Here is a 26,837-nt window from a genome sequence, read left to right as displayed (position 1 = left end):
TTTCACTGTGAGTAAAAAGTAAATAACTAAGGCAACAGTTCCTACTTCTAATTATTAAAATATATAAAGAAGTCTCAAACGAATATACCATTTAATTTTGCGAGAGTATAAAATGTTCGGTTACATCCGAACTAAGCCCCTCCTTACTTGTTTAGTAGAAAGTTTTGAAAGCATTTCCCCCCTTTTGCATTTTGCACATTGCGAGAGTATGGTTGTTCGGTTACAGTCGAACTTAGCAACTCATTACTTGTTATACTCTCGCAACCTGTTGCTACAGAGTATAATAGTTTTGTTTACCTAACGGTTGTTTGTATCACCCAAAACTAATCGAGTTAGATATAGGGTTATATATATATATAAATGATCAGGATGAAGAGACGAGTTAAAATCCGGGTGACTGTCTGTCCGTCCGTCCGTCCGTCCGTGCAAGCTCTAACTTGAGTAAAAATCTATATATCTTTATGAAACTTGGTAGACATGTTTCTTGGTACCGTGAGACGATTGGTGTTGCAGATGGGCGTAATCGGACCACTTTCACGCCCACAAAACGCCATTATTCAAAAACAAATAAATTGCTATAACTAAGCTCCACAACAAGATACAAGACTCTTATTTGATATACAGAATCACAATAGAGAGAGGCATCTGCAGTTAAAATTTTTTTTTAAAGTGGGCCCCTAATAGGTTTAATGTGCATATCTCCTAAACCGCTAATGCTATAATAACAAAATGGGTGAAATCGGGTGTCAACTCCGCCCACTCCTCATATAACGGTACTGTTAAAAACTACTAAAAGCGCGATAAATCAAGCACTAAACACCGCCCACTTTTAGGGGAAAACCCATATCTTGGGATCTGCTTAACCGATTTCAACCAAATTCGGTACATGACATTCTTCTCATATCTCTATGTGATAGTGCGAAAATGAGCGAAATCGGATTACAACCACGCCTACTTCCCATATAACACCATTATAAATTCATCTGATCCTTTCACTTTCCACTATGGAAATCAGGCAACAATGACTGTATCGGGATAAAACTTTGCGTGAATAATGCGATTAAAGTATGCCACCTTGTGACCAAAAATATGTTTGTATAATACTGAATATGTGGACCACAGTGCCTATAGTTGACCTTCTACCGAAAATATCAGTCAATCCACAAACGAGTATACGATTTGACTTTGCGAGAGTATAAAATGTTCGGTTACATCCGAACTTAGCCCTTCCTTACTTCTTTTATTTAAGAATCGTTTTGACTTAACATAATTGAAAATAACCAACATATCTTTCAAGTTCAATTCATTCATCAAATTGGACACAGTGTAGTAAATTTCACTAAAATTGGTTCAGTAGTTAAAGAGTTTAATCAAGAGAACACGTGACACGTAATTTTTATAAATATAATAATGAGGACAAAGTTTTGTGCCCAGAAATCTTCATAGTTTTAGACACGCACTTAATGCAAATTTCATTTAGAGAAGTCAATTTATAAATATACATTTGTTATTAATTTTAAATTAAATTCACAAATTCATATAGGGAGGCATGTACATATTTCAAATATTGGACTCGTATGCAGTTAGTGGTTTTTGCCTGTTATGGCTGATATTTTTCGAATGTGTGTCAATATCGTGGTGCTACGGCGTCAACCGTTTCTATGACGGCATAAAAGATATGATCGGTTATTACCCAATGGCCTGGTGGAAATTTTGTTGGTGTGTTACAACCCCACTTATTTGTCTGGTAAAATAAAAACAAAAAGTACTATGTCCCAATTTGTTTTTAATCAAATTTTTTTAGGGAGTTTTCTTTTTCAACATTGTGCAATGGAAACCAATAAAATATTTAGACTATAACTATCCTTGGTGGGCCCATGCGTTTGGTTGGTTTACTGCCTTGTCATCGATGCTTTACATACCTGTTTACATGGTTTGGCTATGGAGGCGAACACCTGGAGATACAGGCGAGGTAAGTTTTAAAGACCACTTTAAAAATCAAATTTAACTTTGTCAATGTTGGCAAACTATATCGTAAATAATCCATTGATCCAATGAACTATACTGCATAGTAAGGCCAAAACAAATATACTCGTACATATATGTCGACTCAAAAAGTCTGCGCACACGCTTATACCTTTTTTTTGTTGAAAAACAACTTTTATATACTAAATTTCAGAACATTACCGCATGATACCATGTTCCGATCAAAAATTTGAAGTAATTAGATTAAATTTAATCTATTCAGTACTCTAGGCTGTCCTCACTGCCGTTGAAGATTTATAAAATAGCTATTTTTGACATTAAAAATTCACATCGATTAATATTTAATAAAAGAAAACATTGTAAAGTCGTACTTTGTTATAAAAGTCGTCTTGTTTTAAATATTTTCCATTTCATGAAAATAATTCACGCATTTTTTGATTTAAGATATAGATTGCCAGGTGAATTCAGATGCATTGATTTCAAAAAATATATGTAGTCAAATCTACTCAACAGCCTAAATCTCCTGATTAGGATTCGGTCAGAACATGGTATTAAGTGCCTTATTGCATAATCAAATTTAAAGCGATGAAAATTTGGCAACATTGTTTTATCAATAAATTTGCAAAAATACAAATTTTTCAGTGCAGAAAACGTCTGCGTACTCGTAATAAATTGGGAATTCGCCGCGTAATATCCAACTACTATTATTTTCAATATCCCGAAGGATACAGCGGACAACGTTAATCTTTGGTTACTCTACAACATTCCTAAGCAGTTTCGAACGCCACAACTACTAGATTTGAATACTTATGGGATTTACTGGTACGAAAAATATATCAACGCACAATTACCTCAAAAGTTATGCACAAGAGGATGCTGCGTACGGAATGGGCTCAAACTCCTTCAACAGAAACTTGTTTCTTCTATGCAAAAATGCCTAGCGGAAGTTTTAAAAAGTAGTGAACAACCTATTAAATTCTAAGAGGAATTCAGAGGAAGAGTATATCGGCCTTTCCATTAGGCATGAAATTATTTCTAAATATCGTTTAGTCCATTTTAAATATGTCATGATCTTTAATTTTTTTTCACTGTATTCAGTAATGATTACAATTTCATCGTGGGAATATATACGCAAGAACAACGTTTACAAATTATTAAATTTTTTTTATCAAAATAATCGTTCTCCAATGGCAACTTTTCGTGCGGTTTTGCCATTTTATGATCGCCTGAGTGGTGCGGTAAATAAACAAAACTATCGATTCTGGTGGGAAGAAAATCCACAAGTTGAACATTAACAACCATTACATTCAACTAAATTGACAGTTTGGTTTTTGCTCTGGTGGAATCATCGGTCCGTACTTTTTTCAAAATGAAGCTGGTGACACCGTTACTGTCAATCGAGAGCGGTATAGATCGATGATAACTAACTTTTTATTGCCGCAAGTGGAACAAGTTATTGCGAGAAAAGTTTGAAGATTCGATAATTTCAACAAGTTATGACATTGAATGGCCTCCAAGAAGTTGTGATTTAACAATTACATGATTGTACTTCACATAATATAAAAAAATTTGAATTTCCTTAACAATTAGTGAGTTTAATTAGTTTTTTTTAAAGAAATCATAACACTCTTATTGGAAACCTTGTAATTGGGGACTGTGTACCTTGTGCGCACGCTTTTCCTAATGGATTTCTAGTCGTCTGTATACAAGTATGTCGTTTTGTTTATATGTTATTGCTTGGACTTTAGCTGTCAGCTGCGAATTTAAGTGACCCGACGACATTGAAAATTACTGTAATCGGATAGTAGGCGGCTGCGACAAGATTTTATTTTACCTATGTACATGTACTTCACTAGCACAAAAAATAAGGCTGAAGATTCGGGTTACTTCGGACAAACTCGTTTTCTGACCATAGTTATATAGGATTTAAGAAAAAATTCTCAGCCCTCAATAAAAGTGAAACCTGAGAACACTATCAGGGAATATACTTAGACTTAAGGTAGGTGACTCAACTTTTAAACTGGAGGAAGGGATCGTCACACTTCCGAGTATTCTCAATAAAGCATATTACATCGCATGCTCTGCATCACATGGAAAGCGTGGTTCGAAGCCGCCTTGGTGGAACAGAGAGCTCGGATCACGTAGGCGTACTTACGATAGCGTATCAAAATGGCGCTAATTGTGCGTGAAGGGGCAGCACTATTTCTTACCTACCTACCTACGTCCCCTCCGATATCATAACGAAGAACAAAATACTTTGCGCACTCAACGGCGTCAAACCGTTTAAATTCCCTGGTATGGACGGTTTTTTCCTAGCCATGATGCAGAACTCATCAACGGAGCTGGTACCATAACTGATGACAATATATGAAGGATGTTTAAGACTTAACTATGTGCCTATCCTTTGGAGAGTCCCTCTTTATTCGAAAGAATATAGACCAATAGTTCTAACCTCACGCCTTCTGAAGACACTCGAAAAGATTCTAGGTGCCTACATTATTGACAAGATTCCATCGGATAACCTATCGAAGACTCAACACGTCTGTACGAAGAGTAGATCCACTGAGTCTCCACTTTACTCGTTAACCCTAAATATAGAGAGAGCCCTAGAGCATAAGGGATATGACCTGAACGACATAAGCGGAGGACTCAATAATGCCTCCATTGGCGCAATTGTAAATTGTCTGGAAGCAGCCGGCATAGATCTCCCCACCATAGCATGGATAAAAGCTTTACTAAGCTGAAGAAAGATTAATGCAGAATGGAACGAAGCCAGATTGCCCAGATTAGCGTGAACAGGAACTTCAGCTTGGTAGTGCGCGAACAGGAACTTTTCAGGGGGGTGTGTTGTGACCTCTCTTGTGGTTACTTGTGGCAAATGAGCTTCTGAGAAAATTTGAAGGAACAGCATCAAAACTGATAGCCTTTGCAGACCAGTGACGGGAAAGATCCTATACATTGTTAGTAACGTGATGAATAGCATTCTCATAGTCATACACCAGTGGGCAATATAGGCTAGCCTAGAAGTAAATGTCGGTAAGATAGATATGGTACTCTTTACATGGAGGCCCAACGAGAAAGAGCTAACTACTAAGGATTATACCAACTACATACTTGGGGCAGAAAACGGACGTGGTAGCTCAATGTGGAAATCAAGGGTGAGAAAGGCTAGTGGTGCCCACTACGCATGTCAGAAGACGTTAGGATCAACATTAGGACTATCACTAGTCCTTATGCGTTGGTGTTATGTTACACAGCAGCAGTCAAGTCAATTTTACTTTACGGTGCTTTGGTGTGGTGAAACGTCACCAATTGAAATTAACGTGAAAAGCAATGAAATCAGCTGCAAGATTGACGGCGTTAGGTAAATTTTCCACAAGAACCTTCGGACATAGCCCGATAGGCGGGGGGTCGGTTGATAAAATAACCTTACACTTTATTTGGGAGAGAAGCTTTCAAGTCACGCTAAAAGGGTGAGGATGGCGCAGGAGCACGCGACCCACTAGCGATACTTTCAACATCTATACGGGCGGGTCAAAAATTTTTATTCTTCTTTTTATTACAAACATATTTATAACAATAATAATGCTTGATAGCACTACAACTAGTTTTATAAACTAACAGCAGTTTGATTATAATAGCTTATATAGATAACAAATAAATTCGTAATGCCTTGAATTTCTTGGTCATTTAACTACCAACTAAATTATGTGATTTTTTTCAATGTAAGCGACTAAGGAGTCATATGTCTAAGAGGAAATTTTCTCGCTTCCTTATTCAAATCTTTATTAAGTCTTGTAGTGGGCCTCTTCCTGAAATCTTATTTTTTCGACGACTGTATTTACATATCATACTGATAATCTTCAGTGGCGCAACGGGGCATGTTACGGACGTTAAGATATTTGGTGCCTTCCAAAAGAGAGTAATCATCTTTTTTGTCAGCCGATAGTAGAGATAAGAATTTGTGTATTAAGGTTGGTTTTGTCAAGTGGTATTCTTGAATTTTACCGTTAATTGTTCTAGTGCTTATTTCTGTTAGTAATAAATGGTACATGACCATGTTTGGAAAATTTGTCAATGGAAATTATAAATTAATTTTACTGGAAGTGCCGGTGTAAACTATTTCGTTAATAGTTTTTGGTGTGTCTGTAAGCTAAAATGTATTTCGAATTGGATTACGATGGAATTTTGGTTGCATAATATGGATTTTAGTCTTTCATAATCTCCGACAATTCCGTAACGACTGCTTTCATTTTTGGGGATAAGTAAGGCTATTTATTTTTTGCAATTCCGATTGTCTGTCCTTTGCAAATATGCTTCTATTGATTCATTTCGTTTAATAGAACCTGATTTTGTGATTTTCTGTAATGCTTTTCTCAACTTCGCCTTGATTTATTTCGCCTGATTCTCTGATTCTATTTAAGAAATAAACAATTTTATTCAGTACTTTGTGCTTTCAGAATGTTATAAATTTTCAAAAATTCAAGAGAGTTTGATCGTCCTGTTTGGTTTCGAAATATTATCTTTATTATTTGAAGTTGGACTTTTCCTATCGTTTTGGCGTTGATTGGACTCGGTTTGGTTTTTTATATTCTGAACAGCATATTAAGTTTGGCACGAAGCTTATAACAACTCCGGAGACCCTTAAAGTATAAACTTGTATATATAAAAATGATCATCGTGATGAGCTGAGTTGATTTAGCCATGTCAGTCTGTCCGTCTGTATATATATATGCGAAATAGTTTCCCAGTTTATGAGATACAGCTCTGAAAATTGCACACGTCTTATTTTGCCCAAGAAGCTGCCTACAAGTATATGTCACCGCCGATACCATACCACTATACCATATAGCTGCCATACAAACAGAACGATCTAAATTAAGTTCTTGTAACGAAAATTTTTTTTTCTGGCGACGTGACTTGAACGCTACAATATTTATAGAAATACAAATAATTTCGGCTTTTATTTGGTGGCATAATTGTTCTAATTTGTTTGTTTTGTTTGTAACAGTACTACATTTGCAGTGGTTTGTGTATATGATATATACTTTGCACTTCGTGTTGCTTCATTTAACGTATTTTATATTTAGGCGATCAGAAGCGTTTCATTTGTAGATATTCGTGACAGATATGATTAAGCATTCTTTTGAGAAACCAATGATGGTAACTAGCTCGTTCACTTATAGTCCGATTTTTTTACAAAGAGCCCATTGTGTATGTCATCCACATATTTAAATGTTATGTTTTTGTTTGTCTAAATGACAGTTAGAGACCTCCGTGACACACACTTTTTATACTCTCGCAACATGTTGCTACAGAGTATAATATTCTTGGTCACCTAACGGTTGTTTGTATCACCTAAAACTAATTGAGTTAGATATAGGGTTATATTAATATAAATGATCAGGATGAAGAGACGAGTTGAAAATCGCATGACTGTCTGTCCGTCCGTCTGTGCAAGCTGTAACTTGAGTAAAAATTGGGATATCTTTATGAAACTTGGTACACATGTTTCTTGATACTGTAAGAAGATTGGTATTGCAGATGGGCGTAATCGGACTACTGCCACGCCCACAAAACGCCATTAATCAAAAACAAATAAATTGTCATAACTAAGCTCCACAATAAGATACAAGGCTGGTGTTTGGCACACCGGATCGCATTAGGGAGGGGCATCTGCGCTTAATTTTTTTTTAAAGTGGGCGTGGTTCCGCCCTTAATAAGTTTAATGTGCATATCTCCTAAACTGCTAAACCTATAATAACAAAATTCACTGAAAACAAATGTTTTTAGAACCTCTACCTACAGTGTGAAAATGGGTGAAAGCGGGTGAAACACCGCCCACTCCCCATATAACGATACTGTTAAAAAGTAAGCCTACTTTTAGGTGAAAACCCATATCTTGGGATCATGCTGAACCGATATCAACCAAATTCAGTACATAACATTATTTTCATGTTTCTATGTTATAGTGCGAAAATGGGCGAAATCGGATTACAACCACGCCTATTTCCCATATAACACCCTTTTAAATTCCATCGGATTTTTTCACTTTCCACTATGCAAATCAAGCAACAATGATTGTATCGGGGTAAAACTTTGCGTGAATAATGCGTTTGAAGTATGCCACCTTGTGACCAAAAATTGTCTACATCGAATCAAAACTTTTCAAGTCCCTAGGTATTGAATTTGTTGACCCCTTTTGCCTTTTTACGGAAATATCGGTCATTTAATTGAAATTCATATAATAAAATAAATAAATAAAACTCTCGATAATAATATGTTTCTGTCAAAAAATGGGTTCAATCGAATCAATACTTCCTATAGCCCTCATATACCTAATATAAAGATTTTTGAACTTCCGGGTGCCTTTATACTGCATATATCGGCCAATATGTGAGTTATCTCAATGAAAATGAGAGAGCGTACTTATAACAAGGTGGGTTTGTGCCTAAAATTGATGAAATCGAGTGAAAATTTTACCTGGCCCCCATGTAGCTAATATCAGGATTTTCGAACATTCGTCTGACTTTACTCCATATGATTGGTGATGGTATGTGAGGTACCTTAATGAAACAGTGGGAGCATTTTATTAGTCTGTGGCATGTTAGTAGTATGTAGTATTGGAAAAATTGATAAAATCGGGTTAATGCTACCCTCTACTTACATATACTACTTATAATACTTCTCGTATGTCGGTCAGTGAGTATTAAAATGTTTTTATATATAAAATGGCTTCAAAATATGTTCTATATGCTCAAGTATAGCTGAGCAATGTAAAAATTAATATCTTTCTCTATCCCCAACATACCAACAGTATATATGATTTCCGTCTTTCCTCTTGACTTTAAACCGTTCCGGTTGATCAAAATGTGATATTTTAATGTAATTAACTGGATAAGTTTTCTTAAAAATTATTTGATTTGACGCTGAATTAGACTGAAAATAGTATGTACCTTGATCTAAACCTCACACCTTCGTATAATGAATTCCGATTCTCTGGTTGACGTTTTCCACACTTTGGTCGAGTTAATATCACATTCATACTTATGTATATATTGTACGCAAACTAAAATATAGCAATAAAACTGAGACTAAGCTTATGGCCTTTAATATAAGTCAAGAAGATACCAAATTTGATTGTAATTTAATCACAATTTCATTTAATAATGGATGTTTAATTCTTTCTCAACCTTGCCACACCTGATCGAATTTCCTGGATTTTGATTCTTGCGAATTAACAGAGTATAAAATTCTTGGTTCCGCCCCAGTACCCATTATCGGGTATATTTGGCTTTATATAAACGTAAAATATTAGATATACAACAGTTTAATGCCGAAAATGTGTGAAATCGATCCACGAATTTCCCCAGCATACATGTATTACTTATGGTATAATCTTATGGTATAATTTATTTCGTTAATTTTATAATTTAATGAAATTAAATGGACAGTTTTTCTTAAAAACACTGTGGTTTATCGCTGCATATGAATGAAATTGGTCTAGACCTTTGTTGTATCCTTATAACCCTAATATACTGACAGCAACAGCAACCTCATATACCTCACATATTTAATCTAACTCCTTTGGTTCAGTTTATATAACATATACCATGTTTGAGTTAAATAGCTTCTTTTTGTTAAAGTTAACGTTTCGGAGAAAAAAATAGTATCTATCTAAAATAGTAAATCTATGATCAATAACATAAGTTAATAAGATACCAAATAATAATCGAATGATAAATGTTGAATTCTTTCGCAACATTTTTATACTTTCACAAAATTCTGCAACAGAGTATAGTTTTGTTCACCAAACGGTTATTTGCATGACCTAAAACTAATCGAGATAGATATAGATTTCTATATACAAATATTTCTTCTAATATTTGGTGATAATCAGTGGATAAGTATATTTTCTCAGCCATCATGCTGAACTTATAACAAAATATACCAGACAACAATATAAAAAAGTTTCTTAGAGTGCTGGACTTTGTATAGAGCAAAAATATCTTTCTAGAAAAAATCGCGTGGGATTAATATTAGTAGTGTAGTATCAAAGGGCTAAAGATCCTTTTTATGTGGTAATATATAAACTGCGACCCCATCGGTTAAAATGCTATTATCTATTATTGCAGTTTTGCGACACATTTTAATATGAAGGTCATGAGGTGAACTGTAGACTCAAGAAAATTACATTTAAGTACTTTTTGAGATTTACCCAGCGCCGTTGGCAACTTATGAAAGATTTAGATATTAAGACAGAAAGAAGAAAATTTATATACCTGATCTACATATGTGAATACCAAACTTAATTTTATGTAAGTTATTGTTAATTAAGCCTTCATGAGCAGACCTTTCAAAATAGATACCATAGACCCCTGTTTTAAAAAGCGTTAGACAAAAGCAATTTACGGAGGGGTTTTCCGAGCACCTAATTTCAATACAATGAAATATACTACTAATTTCTAAAATATAAATACAACAAAATATTATGTATTTTATGTTAGTGAATATCTATGTAATATATAGGTATACAAAATAATGTAAGTTGTGTGTACAAAAATATACCATCACAAAACTATTATACTCTGTAGCAACATGTTGCAAGAGTATAGTAAATATCAGTACACCGTGTTTGCAGTTTCAGTTAAACTAGATTTCTTTACCAGCAAAGTGCTCTATTCAAACTAATTTTAGTGTATTAGTTATATAGTGTTTAAACTATTGTTCTATACAGTGGCAAGCAAAACCGTATTATATAATATACAGTGGCGAGCAAACACATATGCATATGTGCACCAGTATACCATAGTACCTATACACCAAACAGGAAAGGAGTTATAGCAAGGATTCAATTACAGTGAAAGAGAGCAGAACCTAGGATCTAATTTTCAGACCCGGACGGACGGAATTATATAAGTATTTTATATATTAATCCATTTATTATTTATTAATTATGACTAGATTAAGTAGAAAATGTGTATTACTAAGTCGTCTTCAGAATAGAAGACGTATGAGAGTTCTTCGTGCAAACTCTTTATATAGCGATAGTGAGCAGTCACAAAATACTGTAAGTCACGCTAATCGTAGATTAGATTCCGATGTACGTTTGTCCGAACAAATTATCAATACAAATCAACATATAATAAGAAATACTAGAGGTCATAGATCTCGGCGCGAAGACCCCGAGGTTCGATCTGTTGAGCAGTGAGAAATACTCTAGGTCATAGATCTCGGTGCGGAGACCCCGTGGTTCGATCTGTTAAGCAAATGAGAAATACTGTTCAACATAGAACAAGACGGCAAGATTCACAAATTTGCTCTGAGGAGCAAATAAGAAATACTCGAGGTCGTAGGTCTCGTCGAGAAAATTCCGAGGTACGTTATGATGAGCAAAGTAGGAACACTAGGGATCACAGAGAACTTCGCGCAAGAAATCCTGAGTATAGGAGTTTAGAGCGCATTCGTGATCAAATGCAAAGAGAACATGCAAGAAGAAATCCTGAAATAAGGAGAGAGGAGCGTGATACAGAAACACAACTTCGACAGCTTAGTAAGAGGGGTATGAGGGAAGAAATTTTGAATCAGAGACGTCTTAGACTTAGTCAAGTTTGCCTTTGTAGAGATAACCCGGTCAATAGACAAATTGAAAACGAAAGACAGTCCCAACGAATCCGATTAACGAGAGAAAATAATGGTATAGAAAATGAATATAGTGGCAATTTAACAGATTTCAAAAACATTTATTTTCAAAATATAAATAAGGGCCCTACTGAAATATATATTTGCTGCGGCGGATTATGGTTTTCACACAAAGTTCGCAAATTAAATTTCGAAACTATTGCCTAAGGTCACCCGCATGCTGCATCCGCCTTCTATTTAATGCAAAAATTTCCTTCAGAAGATAGAAATTACAATTTTTGTGCTACTTTCAAAAATGCGATTGTTAAATAGAACGTTCAAAAATATGTTTAGTTAACGGTCTAGACTTTCCTGAAACACCGGATTGTTTGAAAGGTTTTACCCCAATGCCTAGATTGCCTTTTATGACAATCCGTCCGTTAGGATATCAAGGTCAAGGTTTGCTCAAAGGTGCTGTTGTTAATATATCAATTTCTGTTAAGAATATTGTGACATCTCTACCAAGGTCCTTTGATGGAGCTCATGTGATACAAATTCACTTAAGAAGGCGTTTGGAGTACAATCATGATTACATGATCGATACCATACGCCCCGAAAAGATTATGGAAGCTTTGCAATTCTTAGTGAATACCCCTCTGTATCGTGAGCACAATATACATATTAATGAGAACTGGATTTCAGAATTTAATAACCAAGAAGAAGTTCCGTTTGTTGCCTCTGCAGAGGATTCCCGATTGATTCAATCTTTTCGTGCGGCAAAAACTTCTCATGATAATCCCTCAGGTAATAATATTCCCATGGGTCTTTTACCTTCCGAATTAAACCCAGGCGGTCAAGAAACTCTTTTGAAATATTATATATTGACTGAAAGCGTGTACCATTCCAAAGTTGTTCTATGATTACAAAATATTAGAACTGCTACAAATTAAGAATAGTACATCAATTTGCCTTAGAAAGTTTTCAGGCCGCAACCAAGTTACGCCCCAAAATCTATTAAACGAAAACTTTGTTCAAAACTTGATTCAACACAATGATGGTTACAAGGTTTTGAAAGGCGTTAGATCCTCACCTGCACACTGGGAAGCTGAGAAGAAAAAGGCAATCGCTATGATTCGCCAATTTGGGCTTCCAACCTTCTTTATCACTTTATCGGCTGCAGAATCTCAGTGGGTTGAGCTTTTGGTCATCCTCTCTAAAACTGTTGATTCTAAAGATATTTCGGAAGAGGAAGCCAACAGTTTAACAACCCAAGATAGATATCGCTTAATTCGGTCAGACGCGGATACTTGTGCTAGATATCTTGACTATGACTATCGACAAATTCTTAAGCTTTTTAAAAATAATGCCGGCATTTTTGGAGAACATTTTGTCACAAATTTCTACTGGAGAGTGGAGTTTCAACAGAGAGGTTCCCCGCATGTACATGGCATGTATTGGCTTAATAATGCTCCCAGGAGCAACCTTCAAGATCCCCAGACATTCCCTGATGTCATCAGTTTTATTGACAATTATATTTCTACAAATGGTTTGGTTAGCCACTTAGAAAATTATTTGGGTTATCAAAAGCATCACAGTCGGTCTTGAACCAGGGAAATAAGAGGACAACAATTTTTTTTTGGTATACCATGTCCACCAATGCCTTCAACGCAAATACTGTTACCTCCTACAGAAACAAGTCAAAATTCAGAGAGACACAAGGAAAATTTTTCAAAACCTTTAAATTCAAATATGACTACAGAAGCCATTTCTAATTTAAGAGATTTTGAACATTTCCTGTCTGATAGTAGAATAAATATGTCTTTTGATGACTATTTGTTAGCCCTTAGATCAAGTTTAACAAAACCCAAAATTTTTCTAAGAAGAAAATTGCAGGATCGTTTTATAAACGCATATAATCCTCTGATTTTGGAACTCCATAGAGCAAATATGGATATCCAATATATGCTGGATGCATATGCTTGCTGTTCATATATAATTAATTGTATTAACAAGTCTAACAGGGGAATTTCTAGGCTCTTAAATGCAACTATATCAGAGGTAAATGCTGGAAATTATACTATTAAGCAAAAACTAAAACATATAGGTCACAAATTTATATCAGGCACAGAAATATCTGCACAAGAAGCAGTATATTGCTGCATTGGGCTCCATCTTTCGGAAGCAAGTAATGAAGAAATATTTATAAATAGCTCTCGACCTGAGGAACGTGTTCGAATGGTGAAACCTAGAGCAGAACTTTAGAACCTTCCTTCGGGTTCGACTGAAATATTCGTAGCCGGTATTTAAGACCGTTATGTTCAAAGATTCGATCAGTTAGAAACTCTTTGTTTAGCTGATTTTGCATCTAGGTATAAATATTTTAAATCTAGTAGAAGAGCACAAGATAGTGATCATGAAGAAGAAGAGAGAGAAGATGATAATTTACCAGAAAGACGGTAGCGGTTTTGTTAAGAAACGTACCTTGTATTATTCGGTATAGAAGGTATATTTGGCCAGAGTTGAGTATTTCCGCGAAATGGTAATGCTTTACTATCCATGGCGGTATAAACAGCAAGATCTCATTGTAAACGATAATGAGCAGACTTGCATAACACATCGTATTATAATTGAGGAAAATCAAAGAAAATATGATGTTTTTGAGCAAAGAGAACTTTAAAATGTTCTAGAAAGTCTTTATAATGAAATAGACTTAGAGGAAGGTGCTCAAAATGAACTACCTATAGTGGAAAATGCGTTCAGAGTGATGGCACTTCCAGAAATAAACCCAAATATGAATTTGCTGGACTTGCAGGATGAAGATTCAACAGATAATGGCACTGAATCTGATTGCAATATTCGACTTATTAAACTACCCCCTTTAATTCCAGTTGAGGAATTATTTTCTTTAGTTCAAAGTCTAAATACTAAGCAAAGAACCTATTTGACACAATTGCCGCACCACCTAAAAACAAATCTTCCATTTAATGAGTTCATTGGCGGCGGTGTAGGAAAGAGTCGTTTGATATCTGCAATATATTAAGCTCTTAACCATCGTTACAATTCTACACCTGGATCCAATCCAAGTTCCTTAAAAGTTCTTCTTTGCGCACCTACGGGTAAAGCAGCATTCGGAATAGATGGAATGACCCTTCATTCAATATTCTCTTTTCCTGTTATTCAGTTGAATAGAGAGTTAAGGCCACTTAGCAATTACACAGTTTATTCATTGTATTCCAGACTTATCGATTTAAAATTAATCATAATTGATGAAATATCGATGGTGCTCGTATGTTTAGCTCTGTTGATGCGAGATTAAAACAAATTTTCGAAACAGACAGCCCCTTCGGTGGCATATCGATCATCGTGTTTGGTGATTCAAAGCAACTCTCACCTGTTGGAGATAGGTGGATATTCTCTCCTAATTTCAATTATGCATACAGCATTTTAGTTGGTTCCCCTTTGTGGGAGTTATTTAAAAACTACATGGCAACTGGTACTATGACAAATGACGACACATCAACTATTGAAACTCGAGTAGTTAATTTCGAGGAAGTTCCCAATGATGCCATACATTTATTTTGGTCCAATGTAGAGACAAATAATTTCTATGCCCTTAAGCTCAGTCGAATCCCAACAGAAGCTATCGTTTCAACTGCAAAAGACTCAGTTAAAGGAATTGGTATAAATAAAAATTTTAATATTTTGGAAAGAGTTAAACTTTTCAAAACTTCTGAAACGCAGGGACTGCCCTATGAATTGACACTAAAAACCTCCGCCAAATATATGATTACAGTGAACATAAACACGTGTGCTGGCTTGGTTAATGGGGCAGCTGGACAACTTATGCAAATTGATTTCCATTGTCCCTTTCCAACAATTCTGTGGATTAAATTTTTGGAACCTTCTATTGGTTTGATAGCACGATCAAAAAAGCCTCATCCTCTAGAAAGTTCTTGGACACCAATTGAAAAAGTTCTAAAATCTTTTCCATATAAAAGAAATGAACAAATTTCAATTGAAAGAAATCAGTTTCCAGTTGATCCGGCTGAGGGAATAACTATTCATAAAAGTCAGGGTGGCACATATAATAAAGTTGTAGTTCATACTCGTCCCAGAATGCCTAGAGCTTCAATATATGTCGCTTCTCATAGGAAATTTTATTCCTCCTAACATATTTTCTGAATCGGATCCTGTATTTAAGGAACTGAGCGAATTGAACATAAATAAAGCTCTGACAACAAGTTTCAGTTTTATGAATTCCCGAACATCAAACTTTATTCCATAATGTTCAGAGTCTTCATGCTCACATTAATGATATAAAAAGCGACTATTTGATGCTATCTTCAGATATTTTATGTTTTGTAGAAACTTGGAGTTATCCTTGCGAAAGTTTTGATATACCAGGATTTACTCCAATTAAGGAGCTGAGGATAGATAGCACGGAAACAACCAACAGAAATAAACTGGGCATTATAATATATGCAAAGCATAGTATTGCTAGCTCTATAGAATCAAAGGCTGTCAAGAAAATTTATTCAGGCTGCAAAGTTTTAGAAGCGGTTTTGTTTAAATGTTTCAATATTAATATTCTGGTTCTAAATAGAAATTCAGCTTTCTCTGTCAGACAATTAATTGTAGAACTTCAGGAAGTCCTTACTTCTGAGTTAGGTAATCAAAATGTGCTAATTGTTGGAGATTTTAACATTTGTTTAATGTCTACAGGGACTGCAATAAGAAATCTGCTCCAAGAAAGAAACTTTAGTTCCCTGCTTGATGCAGAATATTCAACTACACCTGCCGGTACACAAATGGATTGGGCATTTTCAAACATGGATCCTTCCCATGTTAATGCAATTACTTGTACTTTTGAGACAGTACACAGCTATCATGACAGTATTTGTGTCTCTATTTCTAACTAAAGTTTTCAGACTTATTGCAATAGTTCTAAATTTTTTTTTTTTTCAAATATATATTAAGAAATGGTACAGCAATTTTGACAGTAGTTTTTAAGACAATTTTAAGCAAATATGTAAATAATCTAATTAAGAAAATTTAGATTATAGGTATAATTTGTTATCATATAAGACATTATTGTATAAATATATGATAGAAATTAAATAGTATAAGGAGAAAAGAAATACAAGGTGCTATTCAAAATTTTCAGGACTTTTATTAAAAAAACGAATATTATTATAGAGACAGGTGGAGATTCTTAGCGAAAGTAGCGTCTCGGCTCAATTAAACCGTAGTTAAGCCAGTTATGGTGTATTTGTCTGGTGCGAGGTGCTCGATAAAGTCACACTCGCTAAACAGCTAGAACGTGTTCAAGGAGCGGCTCTCATTGGCACCAGTGGTGCACTACGTACAACACCAACGATGACACTTATTGCCATTCTTCAAATATATCCCGTGGCCATAGGCGGCAGGTGCATTGCTGCGAAGTTTGTTATCAGACTCTGGGAAACTGAACACATTAAGGGTCCAAGAGAAGGGCATTCTAAAATCCTCCTCCCTTCGACTACTTCCCTTATAACTTGGACCACTGCGTCCCGAAAGCTACTTCTACCGGCATCTCCTAGGCACACATATTTCCGAGAGGAATCTGGGTGGAGCGAGTCGCTGCAGAACAGGCGCAGTGAGCTTTTTCATGGATGGATCGACGCTAATGAGGATGGATGGGGGGTAGTATTCTGTCAGAAGCTCTCAATCAACTCTTGTTACAGACTGCAAGACCAATGTTGTGTCTCTCAAGCTGAAGCGTCTCTCTCTTTTATGACGCGAAGACCAGCCCTACGACCTAACACAAAACAACCTAATCTCGCATATTGTCGGATATACACGGTAACCTACTAGAAACTTAAAAATCCTTATGTTAGGTTTATGATGTCTAGGGAAAGCTTTGACCCAATTTTATTCATTTTTAGTACTAGTTGAAATTATTATTTTAGCCGATTTTTCTGTCGAAAGTTAAGAAAATGCGCTGTGATCCAAAGTTGGTTTATATGATTATAGTACGATTACGCCAATTTTCGAGCTCTAATATTAGGGTGGGTAAAAAACAGTATGTTTTTCTTCGCTTCACACTCGAAAATATTTATTCATAGGCAACTCTAAGAAAGGCTCTTCAAGTATGAGCTCGTAATTGTAACCGGAATGTCTTCCGCCAAACAGTTTTTCCTATTATTAGATATCAGTTAAAAATTCATAACTCGCTTCCTCCAAAAATTGTCTTTTTTTGTGTTTTTCTTTGATAGGCATTGATGGTTGACGATGAACATCTCGATAACGCTTAACTTAATCGAAAAATTACAAGGATCATTTTAGTAGAACAGAAAATTTCCAACAAGACTAGACATGTGAATGGTGTTTAGTGTTTAAACATTCATACTGCTATGTTACTCTATATGGAAATAGTGAATATACAAAAATAGGAAATAAATAAATAAATAATAAATTTGTTTAGCCCTGTAAACTTTCACTTTTAGAAGTTACCTACATTGGTTGCTGTGTATTTTTCATAGTATGTTATTTTTACAAAAAATGCTACGTCTTCGCGGAAGAGCAAGAAATATTGGTCGACGTTCTCATAATGCGCAAATGGTTCATAACCAACGACTGAACAGAACAGTAGAAGAACATTTGACAACTAATGTCAATGTAAGAGAACGAATAGCAAACTCAGGCGCAACGATAGGCGCGTCAACGAGTGACCGATGCTCACAGAGTAAATGAAACAGGGATAATTTCCAACTCTTTCCAGTGTGAGAGCGCCTCAAAATTAGCGTTTTTTATAACATTTTCCATTGTAGCCAGATCGTTCAAAATAATAATTTTTGGGCATTTAAATTATAATACATGTGTCCGTTAAACATATGCAGAAACTATTTAAACCCTTTTGTGATTTTGTAATATATTAAAACAATTGATTTTTGAAATTTCAATACTTAATGAAAAAAATAAATATTATTTAGCTCTCAATTAATAAATGTGTTTTTATAATTTTCAATTGAAAATGAATACTACTAAGCATGGCATCACATATATTTCAATTTCACGTTTTCTTTCATTTTCAAATTTGGTGATCTTCAACAGCAGCAACAAATTTCTCTGTTCACATATAATATTCATATTTTTCTGTAGGATTTCAATCTGGCCGTCCTTTTTATTCCAATTGCTAAATGTCAGACCCCCTGAACTTTGACAGTTGTCTGAATTCGGGAGGTTTTGACGTTTAGCAATGGCGCTCTCATTTCCAGTGAGAGATGAGTTGGGCATCTCTTTATCTCTGAAATGAACGACAGAGGGTGCAAAATCATCGAGCATGAGTATCGTTTAATCGCCTTGCGTTTGAATATGACCCTGAAATTGACTATCATCACATTCGCTAATCATGATTGGTAGTATGGGCAAAGAATGTCAATATTGTCATGCTTTCAAATATAATGAATCTGCCGGTTTATGTTGCGCATCTGGAAAAATTTCTCTGCCAGCACCAAATCCGCCACTAGAACCTTTGAAAAGCTATTAGCTGGAAACACAAATAAAAAAGGCTTGTGGTTTTATGAAACCACGGTAAAAGTGAAATTTTTTTCCCATTATAGACATTTAACTAAAAATCGCTTCATCAATTATAATTTTATACGTGGCAAATGGGAATGATAATCGGAAATGATACAAGTAGACTAGGTCTCCAACCACAATAATATTTTTTATTAAAATATTGATTGTTTATTTTAAGTGTTGTATTGTGGAATTTTTTAAGAAAAGTACCAACAATTTTGTTGTCTTCTCCGGTGGTCTCTACTGTTCCGTTGAAATCATTTAAGAGGATAAGGCCTGGTTCTAGTTCTTCTATCGGTGGTATGTGGTGACCGCTGCTCATGGTACACGACAAATTCAGACTTTTTAATAATCTAGATATACAATTATCTAAGTAATGATTCTACTATTTGATCTCTTTTACATATTTTGGTAAAACTATATTCGGTACACTTGTCTTTAATGCCAAAGATTTTCGTCCCATTTGTCCACATTGGATTAAATTTTAAATGTAAAGTGATAATAACATTGTTGTAATTTTCTTTTTGTGTTAATGGAATTTTAATGATATATAGCAACGTGGTTGCGTTAGTTAAAATGTTTACATTGGCATACTCTAGTGCTTCTTCTACGGTGACGAATGGCATGTTTTCTTCTTGAAGTTTTAAAACTGCATTTTTTATTTCGTTTTTATTTAACAACATTGAATTAATAATTTTATTTTTTGCCCAATGAATGGCATACTTAATATTCATCAATTTTTCTTTAATTATTCTTATTCTACTTCCAATACTTAAGGCTAATTCGTTTTCGATACTACTATCTGTCTTAATATAATTAGATATTTCATTCGTAACATTTATTAAATTATTAATATTTTTATTGAAGGCTTCGTTAATGACAATTTGTTTGTTGTTGTTATTATTTAATTAATTTATATTGTTATTTATGATTTCAATATCTTCATGATCTGGACTACCGGCAGAATATTTCCATGCCGTCCCAATCAAATTTATTGCTCTTTTGCCTCGAAAGTTTTACATTGCTTTTACATCTTGAAGGATTTCTAGGGCTTCACGTATTTCGTTATTTAAAAATGGGTAAAAGATATTAGTTTCTGGTATGTTTCTGTCCACGTTGATTTGAGCGTTGTGTAGGAGTGTGTCGTATTGGTTGCTTTTTTTGGGCTTTTTTTTTTTTTTAAAGTAGGGGGAAGCATCGAAAGCGGAAGTGCGGAACTTTAATCCGCTAAACCTAACCTACTCCCAACTCAAGACTATCCCACGGAACCACTTGATTAAGTATTACTTCGTGGGAGTGATAAGACATTTAAGTCTCCTCTATAGTACGGACTGACGGACGCCTAATCTGTTCCATATATCTTAGTTTTGTCATGATTGAGGCTGCCGCTTCGCTGACAGCTTTCCAATTCTCACTGGACTGACACATAAGTGTCGTCAAGTTTTCCACCATAAAACTACCACCGAGTGAAGTTTTAAGTTTTTCCCTTGTACTCGAAAAGCGAGGGCAATAAAAGAATACATGCTCAGAGTCTTCTATGCACTATGTACACATCGGACAGTTCGGACTAACATCATGATGGAATCTATACAGGTAGCTTCTAAAGCACCCATGTCCACTTAGTATTTGGGTAAGGCGGAAATCCAGGTCCCCATGTCGTCTGTCTATCCACGGGTGGATGTTCGGTATAAGTCTGTGGGTCCACCGTCCTTTGAGTGAGATTTGCCACCGCTGCTGCCATATTGATAAGCTTTTGACTCTCTCTGCTCTTTTGGCTCCTATAGACGACTCTGGTAACATGTATACTCGCGCGAATTCGTCACCCTGGATGTCAATGGGCATCATACTGGCTGTTACTTTCGCAGCCTCGCTGGATGTCGTTCGGAAAGCACTGATTACTCTTAGTGCCGACAGCCGGTGCACTGTGTTTATTTGTTTGGCATATGCTTTAACGTTTAACGCCTGGATCCATATTGGGGCCGCATATAATACAACCGATCTCTTTACCTTTGCGAGTAAAAATCGCCGGCTGGAACGCACGCAGCCTTTATTTGCCATCATTCTTGATAAGGCGTTGAGGATTTTGCTTGCTTTACCAGAAGTGTATTCTAAGAGCTCTTTAAATTTAAGCTTCTATTATTACTCCCATATACTTTAGTTGTGGCTGTGATTGAATCTCACACTCCCCTATGGTGAGAGATACTCGTTCCTCCACTTTCCTAGTACTTACTAAGACTAAGACTTCTGTCTTGTGCTCAGCCAGAACTAAACTCCTTGAGGAGAACCATTGCCGCAGACTATTGACGCATTCATTGCATTTGCTCCGGAGGTCATCTAGCTGTTTAGCTACTACTACCACTATAAGATCGTCCGCGTATGCGATTAATTTCACGGCTTCTGGTTGGTTTATTCTTAGCACCCCATCATACATCACGTTCCATAGAAGAGGGCCTAAAACCGAGCCTTGCGGTACTCCACTCGAAATAGCGTAGCTCTTGGTGCCTTCATCAGTGTCAAATATTAGTTGCCTGTTTTCAAAATAACTTATAATAATGTTTACAAGATATTGAGTAGCGCGTATTTCATACAAAGCCTTGATTATATTTGCCCATTTTGCTGAGTTAAAGGCATTCTTCACATCCAGGGTGATCAGGGCGCACTATTTTTTAGTCCCGCCTTTCCATCTTTTTCCACTTACTGCGCTTTTCGCAGTGTCAACGACATTATTCAGTGCGTTAATAGTGGACCTCTTTTTCATAAAGCCGTATTGTCTTTCTGATAGTCCGCGGCTTTCTGGATTGCTAACTCCAAGCGGTTTATTACTATGCTTTCGTACACTTTGCCAATCTTGTCAAGCATGCACAGAGGTCGATATGATGAGGCTTCCTCCAGAGGCTGATTTGGTTTAGGTAGTAGAACCAATCGCTGAACTTTCCATGGGTCGGGGAATATTTCTTCTTTTAAGCATGCATTGTACATTTTTGCGAACACATTTGGTTTTAAACTCATGGCTTCCTTAAGGATCTGTTTGGTATGCCATCTATACCAGGCGCTTTGCTAATTTTAATTTTTCCCGCTATGGCCAATACTTCTTCTTTACTAACTGGCTCTTCAACTTCGGTTCGTGATTTACCATAGGTAATCGGATGATGTTTAGGGAATAATGTTTCCACGATATTCTTCATAAAAGATGCGCTTTTTGGTTGTTGTGTCTTATTCTTGAATTTTGACATGCATATTTTGTACGCCGTACCCCAGGGGTCTACGTTTGCTTCCCCACAAATCTTTTCAAAACTGTTCCTTTTGCTGCGGGCAATGGCCGACTTTAGAAGCTTCTTTTGTCTTTTAAAAATATCCCTGAGCCCGTTTGAATTTCTCCCGCCTTGATTACGCTGTAAACGGCGTCTAGCTGCATTGCTATTTCTTTATTCCACCAATAGACGGGCTTTCGTTTGTTGTGGTGTACTTTTTTGCGCATAGTTGCATCGCAAGCTGTGACCAGTTCTTTCCGCACTGCAGACCCTAAGTCGGTGGCGTCCTCGCCCGGTGTATTTGCAGAGCTCCAGACTATCTCAAAAAGGTCGGCATCAAACTTCTTTTGTTTCCAGCTTGGTTTTTTGCAGGTGCCCTTGCTGCGGGGTTCCGTCTCTCCAGAAAACGAAACATCAGCAATAATAGCCATGTGGTCACTATTTGTGAGTATATCCGATACCGTCCACTTAATGTGCCTGCTTAGAGCATCGTTTGCAAACATGAGATCGATTATGAAGCCTTTGTTTCCATTTAGAAAGGTATTTTGCGTTCCGCTGTTCATTATTGTTAGATTCGTATTCGTTTGACTTAGGAATTCTAGTAGCAAACGACCACGATGGTTTGTGTGCCTGCTACCCCAAGCAGTTGACAACGCATTGAAGTCGCCTGCGATTTTGACTGGCGATTTGCCTCTGGTTTCTAGAGCAAGTTCCAGGAGGAAGTCTTCGATGTCTTTGATTGAGACGCTGGGAGGAGAATAGCAGCTAACAACGTATATGCCACGTATATTTGCCCATGTGTAACTGTTATGATATTTGGAACAAGATATAAAAGGTTGACCTTTACATGACCATATTGCAGCCTTGCCAGATATGTCTGTGGCCCATGTGCTTTCCGAACGCTGGGAGTATTGCTCGCTAAGTAAGGCGACATCAAGGTTTTTTTCCAATATTGTATGTTGAAGCAGATCTTGTTCTACAGCGCAATGGCTTAAGTTCAGCTGTAATATCCTCATTTTCCTAACGACTTTACCATTTCCAGGTACTTGGGGCAAGTCGTACTCAAAACTGTGTGTGCTCCTTTGCAAAGCATGCAACTAGGATCGTTGGTGCATGCCTTCGCTACATGTCCACCGGCTCCACAACGTGTACATAGGGACGATCTGTCTATGGGGTTGCAGCATTTGCGTGCCATGTGCCCTAGGTGAAAGCACCTATAGCAACGAGGAATAGGGGAGTATTCCTGGAGGCGGCAGATGGACCACCCTACCTTAATTTTGCCTACTTTAAGCGCAGTCCTGGCATCCTGCGCGCGCAGGCATATGATATATATATATTTTAATATTAGTTTTCCCCAAATTTTGTATTCCGCACTCCTTTATAGTGCCTCGCATATCTCTTCGGGTGCAGTTACCTCATCCAAATCCTTGCACATAATCGTGACGTCGTGGGTTTTGGGCTGTATCACGGCCATTTCCCGGACCACTCCCTCTAAGGCGCTTTGGAATGAGTCTTCTCTCTTCTCTGTTTTACTCTTTAATTCTAGAAGCAGGTCTCCTTACAAGGTTTTCCTAATGTATGTGACACTTGAACCCAATTCTTCTAATCCGCTGTCACTTTTTATTATGCGGAGAATTTCAGCGTATGATACACCATCCTTTTTAGTAAGTATGATGGCGTCTGGCCTTGATCTGATTTTCTTTTCGACCGGTCTTCTCTTCTTAACGACGTCCACCCATGGTATAATCGTGGTATCTCTAGGAATTAATCCCGCTGCCTCGTTGTTAGTGGGCTGCGCCGCTTTGGTTGTATTTTTCGGCTTTTTTGTGGGCCTAAAGCCTCACGCATTCTTTTTGAGGTATTTACATCTTTACCCATAGGGGATACCTGAGATGCTTTCCCTACCATAATTCTCTTGGGTAGATTCCCACCTTTATCAGCCTTCGCATGTAGTGTTACTACGCTGCTAACTAAGTCGCTCATTGCCTGATTTATATGCCTTTGGCCAGCCATCATGCTCTCCAGTTCTTTTATTTTATTACCCAACTGGTTAAAAATTCGGGTAGCTCCACTACTTGGTAGTTCATCAGAGAGTTTGCCACCTCCAGTTGTATGGATGGCATTTTCGCATTCTTTTGTTGATCCAGCAGCGGTGGATAACTCATTCTTCCCATTAGGAGGAGTTCTCATGATTTTCAAATTCCTCCTAAATGGATTCTCTGGAGTGTACCCACTACTGTTCTCAGAGGCCATACCTCACTGAGAAAAATAGTTGGAAACTCCTGGCAGTATGTACGTTCGGTCAGTGCCACTAAAACCTTGCGTATATTTTTGGTGGTTGGCAATGCCAAACCAAAGAGAATACGAAAGAGGAGAAACAAACAGGAGAACAGCTGAGCGATCAAAATAAAACGGTAGAACAAATCAAGAACACGTTTTGTTTGGATTGCTGTTCAGGGGAAATATAAAAAATGTTTCAGCAAAAATTGCAACTAAGTATATGCAGGTAAGTGCAAATGGATTTTTATTTAAAATACAAGTTGTACTTATCTTTCTTTATATATTTTGTGTCCGTTTGGGTAGATTCGGATTCCGAAATTCACCGGGAAGTAATGGAACTTATTTGGTGTGGAAAATAGGGATTTAAAGAAATACCCCAGGACCGCACCTAAAACACTTCACTTGATAGTGCGATCAACTCAACTCATGTGCCGTCCTGTATCTTTGTCTGTTTGTCTCTAATGGTAATCATGTGGGATGAGGTATAGTCCAAAATCTGGATTTCTGATAAGCTTGGAGTTGCCCAAAGAATTATCCTAAAATGAAGAAAAAAAAAAAAATTCTGCTAGTTTTTGATGTTGCTTTTGTGTACTGTTCGTCCCTTTTCTATGATTATTTGTTTTAACATATATTACTTTTCCTGGGGCGTAGGTTTTTATTGGATTTCTACTTTTATTGTGAATTTCTAAGTCTTTCATCTGTCTTTTTTTTTAATATCTCGACATTTTCTCGTCTAGAGAAATATTGCTGTGGGTCTATTGAAACGCGTCTTCCAAAAAATGTTTTATTGGTCGCTTTCCAGTTGTAGAATGTGTTGAATAATTATATTGGTATGTGCAAAGGTCTAGAAGTTCTTGAAATGAGCGGTGGGTGCGTTCGGTTTGAAAGAAACGCATAATTTCAGAAAGTGTTTAGTGAAATCTTTTGACTTTTTCGTTCACTTTGCTAGCATATGGAGGTGTTTTAAAAATGTTAATACCAAGTTGATCTTCAACCATAAATTGTAGCTGAATTAAGAGATTTTTCATTATCTCTAACTATGGTTTTCAGCACACCGAAAGCAAAAAGTATTTGTAGCAAAGGTTCTCTGATATCCTCTATTGCTTTTGAAACTCTACTTCTGTTTTTAAGAATTCACATTTGTCAATTTGGATTTTCATATTAGCTTTTTCTAAAGTGTGGAAAATAATATTAATATTTTCTAAGTGTGATTTCTCATTTTGGCCGAAAATGATAATGTCGTCTATGTAGTCAAAGCATATTTTTCCGATATACTCTCTGAGTATGTCGTCTAATGCTCTTTGGAAAATTGATGAGGCGTTTTTTAAGCCAAAGGGTAATCTAGTAAATTCGTATTTACCATTATTAACTGAAAATGCTGTCTTTGCAACGTCAGATTCAACTAATGGAATCTGGTGAAAGCCACTTTTTAAGTCAAGAACTGTAAAGGATTTGTTTTTGCCTAATTGCGAAAGAACTTCGTTTATATCTGGGATAGGATAGCGATCGGCTATCGTAATTGAATTTAATTTACGATAATCAATCACCATTCTGTATTTTTTTGAGCCAGATGCATCATGTTTTTCGGTACTATCCAGATTGGAGAATTATACGGGGATCGAGAAGGTCTTATTATACCGTCGTCGAGTAATTTTGCTATTTGCTATTCCACTTCGTCTTTGGGTGACATGGGATATGGGTAGTATCTAGAATATATTGGGTCTTGTGAGGTAGTTCTTATTTCGGCATTTACTACAGTGGTGTATGTTAGCTTTTCCTCTGGTTCGGAAAAAAGTTTTGGGAATATATTGCGTAAATTTCGAAGTTGTTCTGACTGTTCGGATGTAAGGGGGTTCTAATTTCGATTTTGTTGACTGATTTGGTTGTTTGTTGTTTGATTGCAATTTTAATTTTATTTTTTATTAGCATGTAATTTCTTGAGGTGAAAATTATTGTGTCTAATTTTTTCAGACTGTCATTACCGAGAATTCTACTCGTTCACTCCTTGATGCCACTTCTTACTGTAGAAAAAGTCTGCTTAGCTGCTTATTTTTTCATTACGATGGGCACTAATTATTGAATTTCGTATTTAAAATTCAAAAAAAATTTAATACTAGAGTCAGTATGACCTTCTTTATT

At 36.3% G+C, this 26,837-nt stretch overlaps 1 protein-coding gene across 2 annotated transcripts in view; it reads left to right on the top strand.

Moving 5' to 3' along the window:
- The window catches only part of Gat (GABA transporter), a 300,362-nt gene that overhangs the window by 251,045 nt on the left and 22,480 nt on the right, over window positions 1–26,837 (top strand). The window contains exons 10-11 of one of the 2 annotated variants that reach the window (XM_070112753.1): window positions 1,544–1,747; window positions 1,805–1,972. The exons of the other annotated variant lie outside the window; for it this stretch is intronic. Coding sequence (XP_069968854.1) covers window positions 1,544–1,747; window positions 1,805–1,972 — 372 coding nt within the window. The remainder of the gene's footprint in view (window positions 1–1,543; window positions 1,748–1,804; window positions 1,973–26,837) is intronic. 2 annotated transcript variants of the gene reach the window in all.

This window comes from Bactrocera oleae, chromosome X (assembly GCF_042242935.1).
Source record: "Bactrocera oleae isolate idBacOlea1 chromosome X, idBacOlea1, whole genome shotgun sequence".
Lineage (NCBI taxonomy): Eukaryota > Metazoa > Arthropoda > Insecta > Diptera > Tephritidae > Bactrocera > Bactrocera oleae.
The sequence above is the reverse complement of the archived record's forward strand: the minus strand, read 5'-3'. Positions and strand labels throughout refer to the sequence as shown.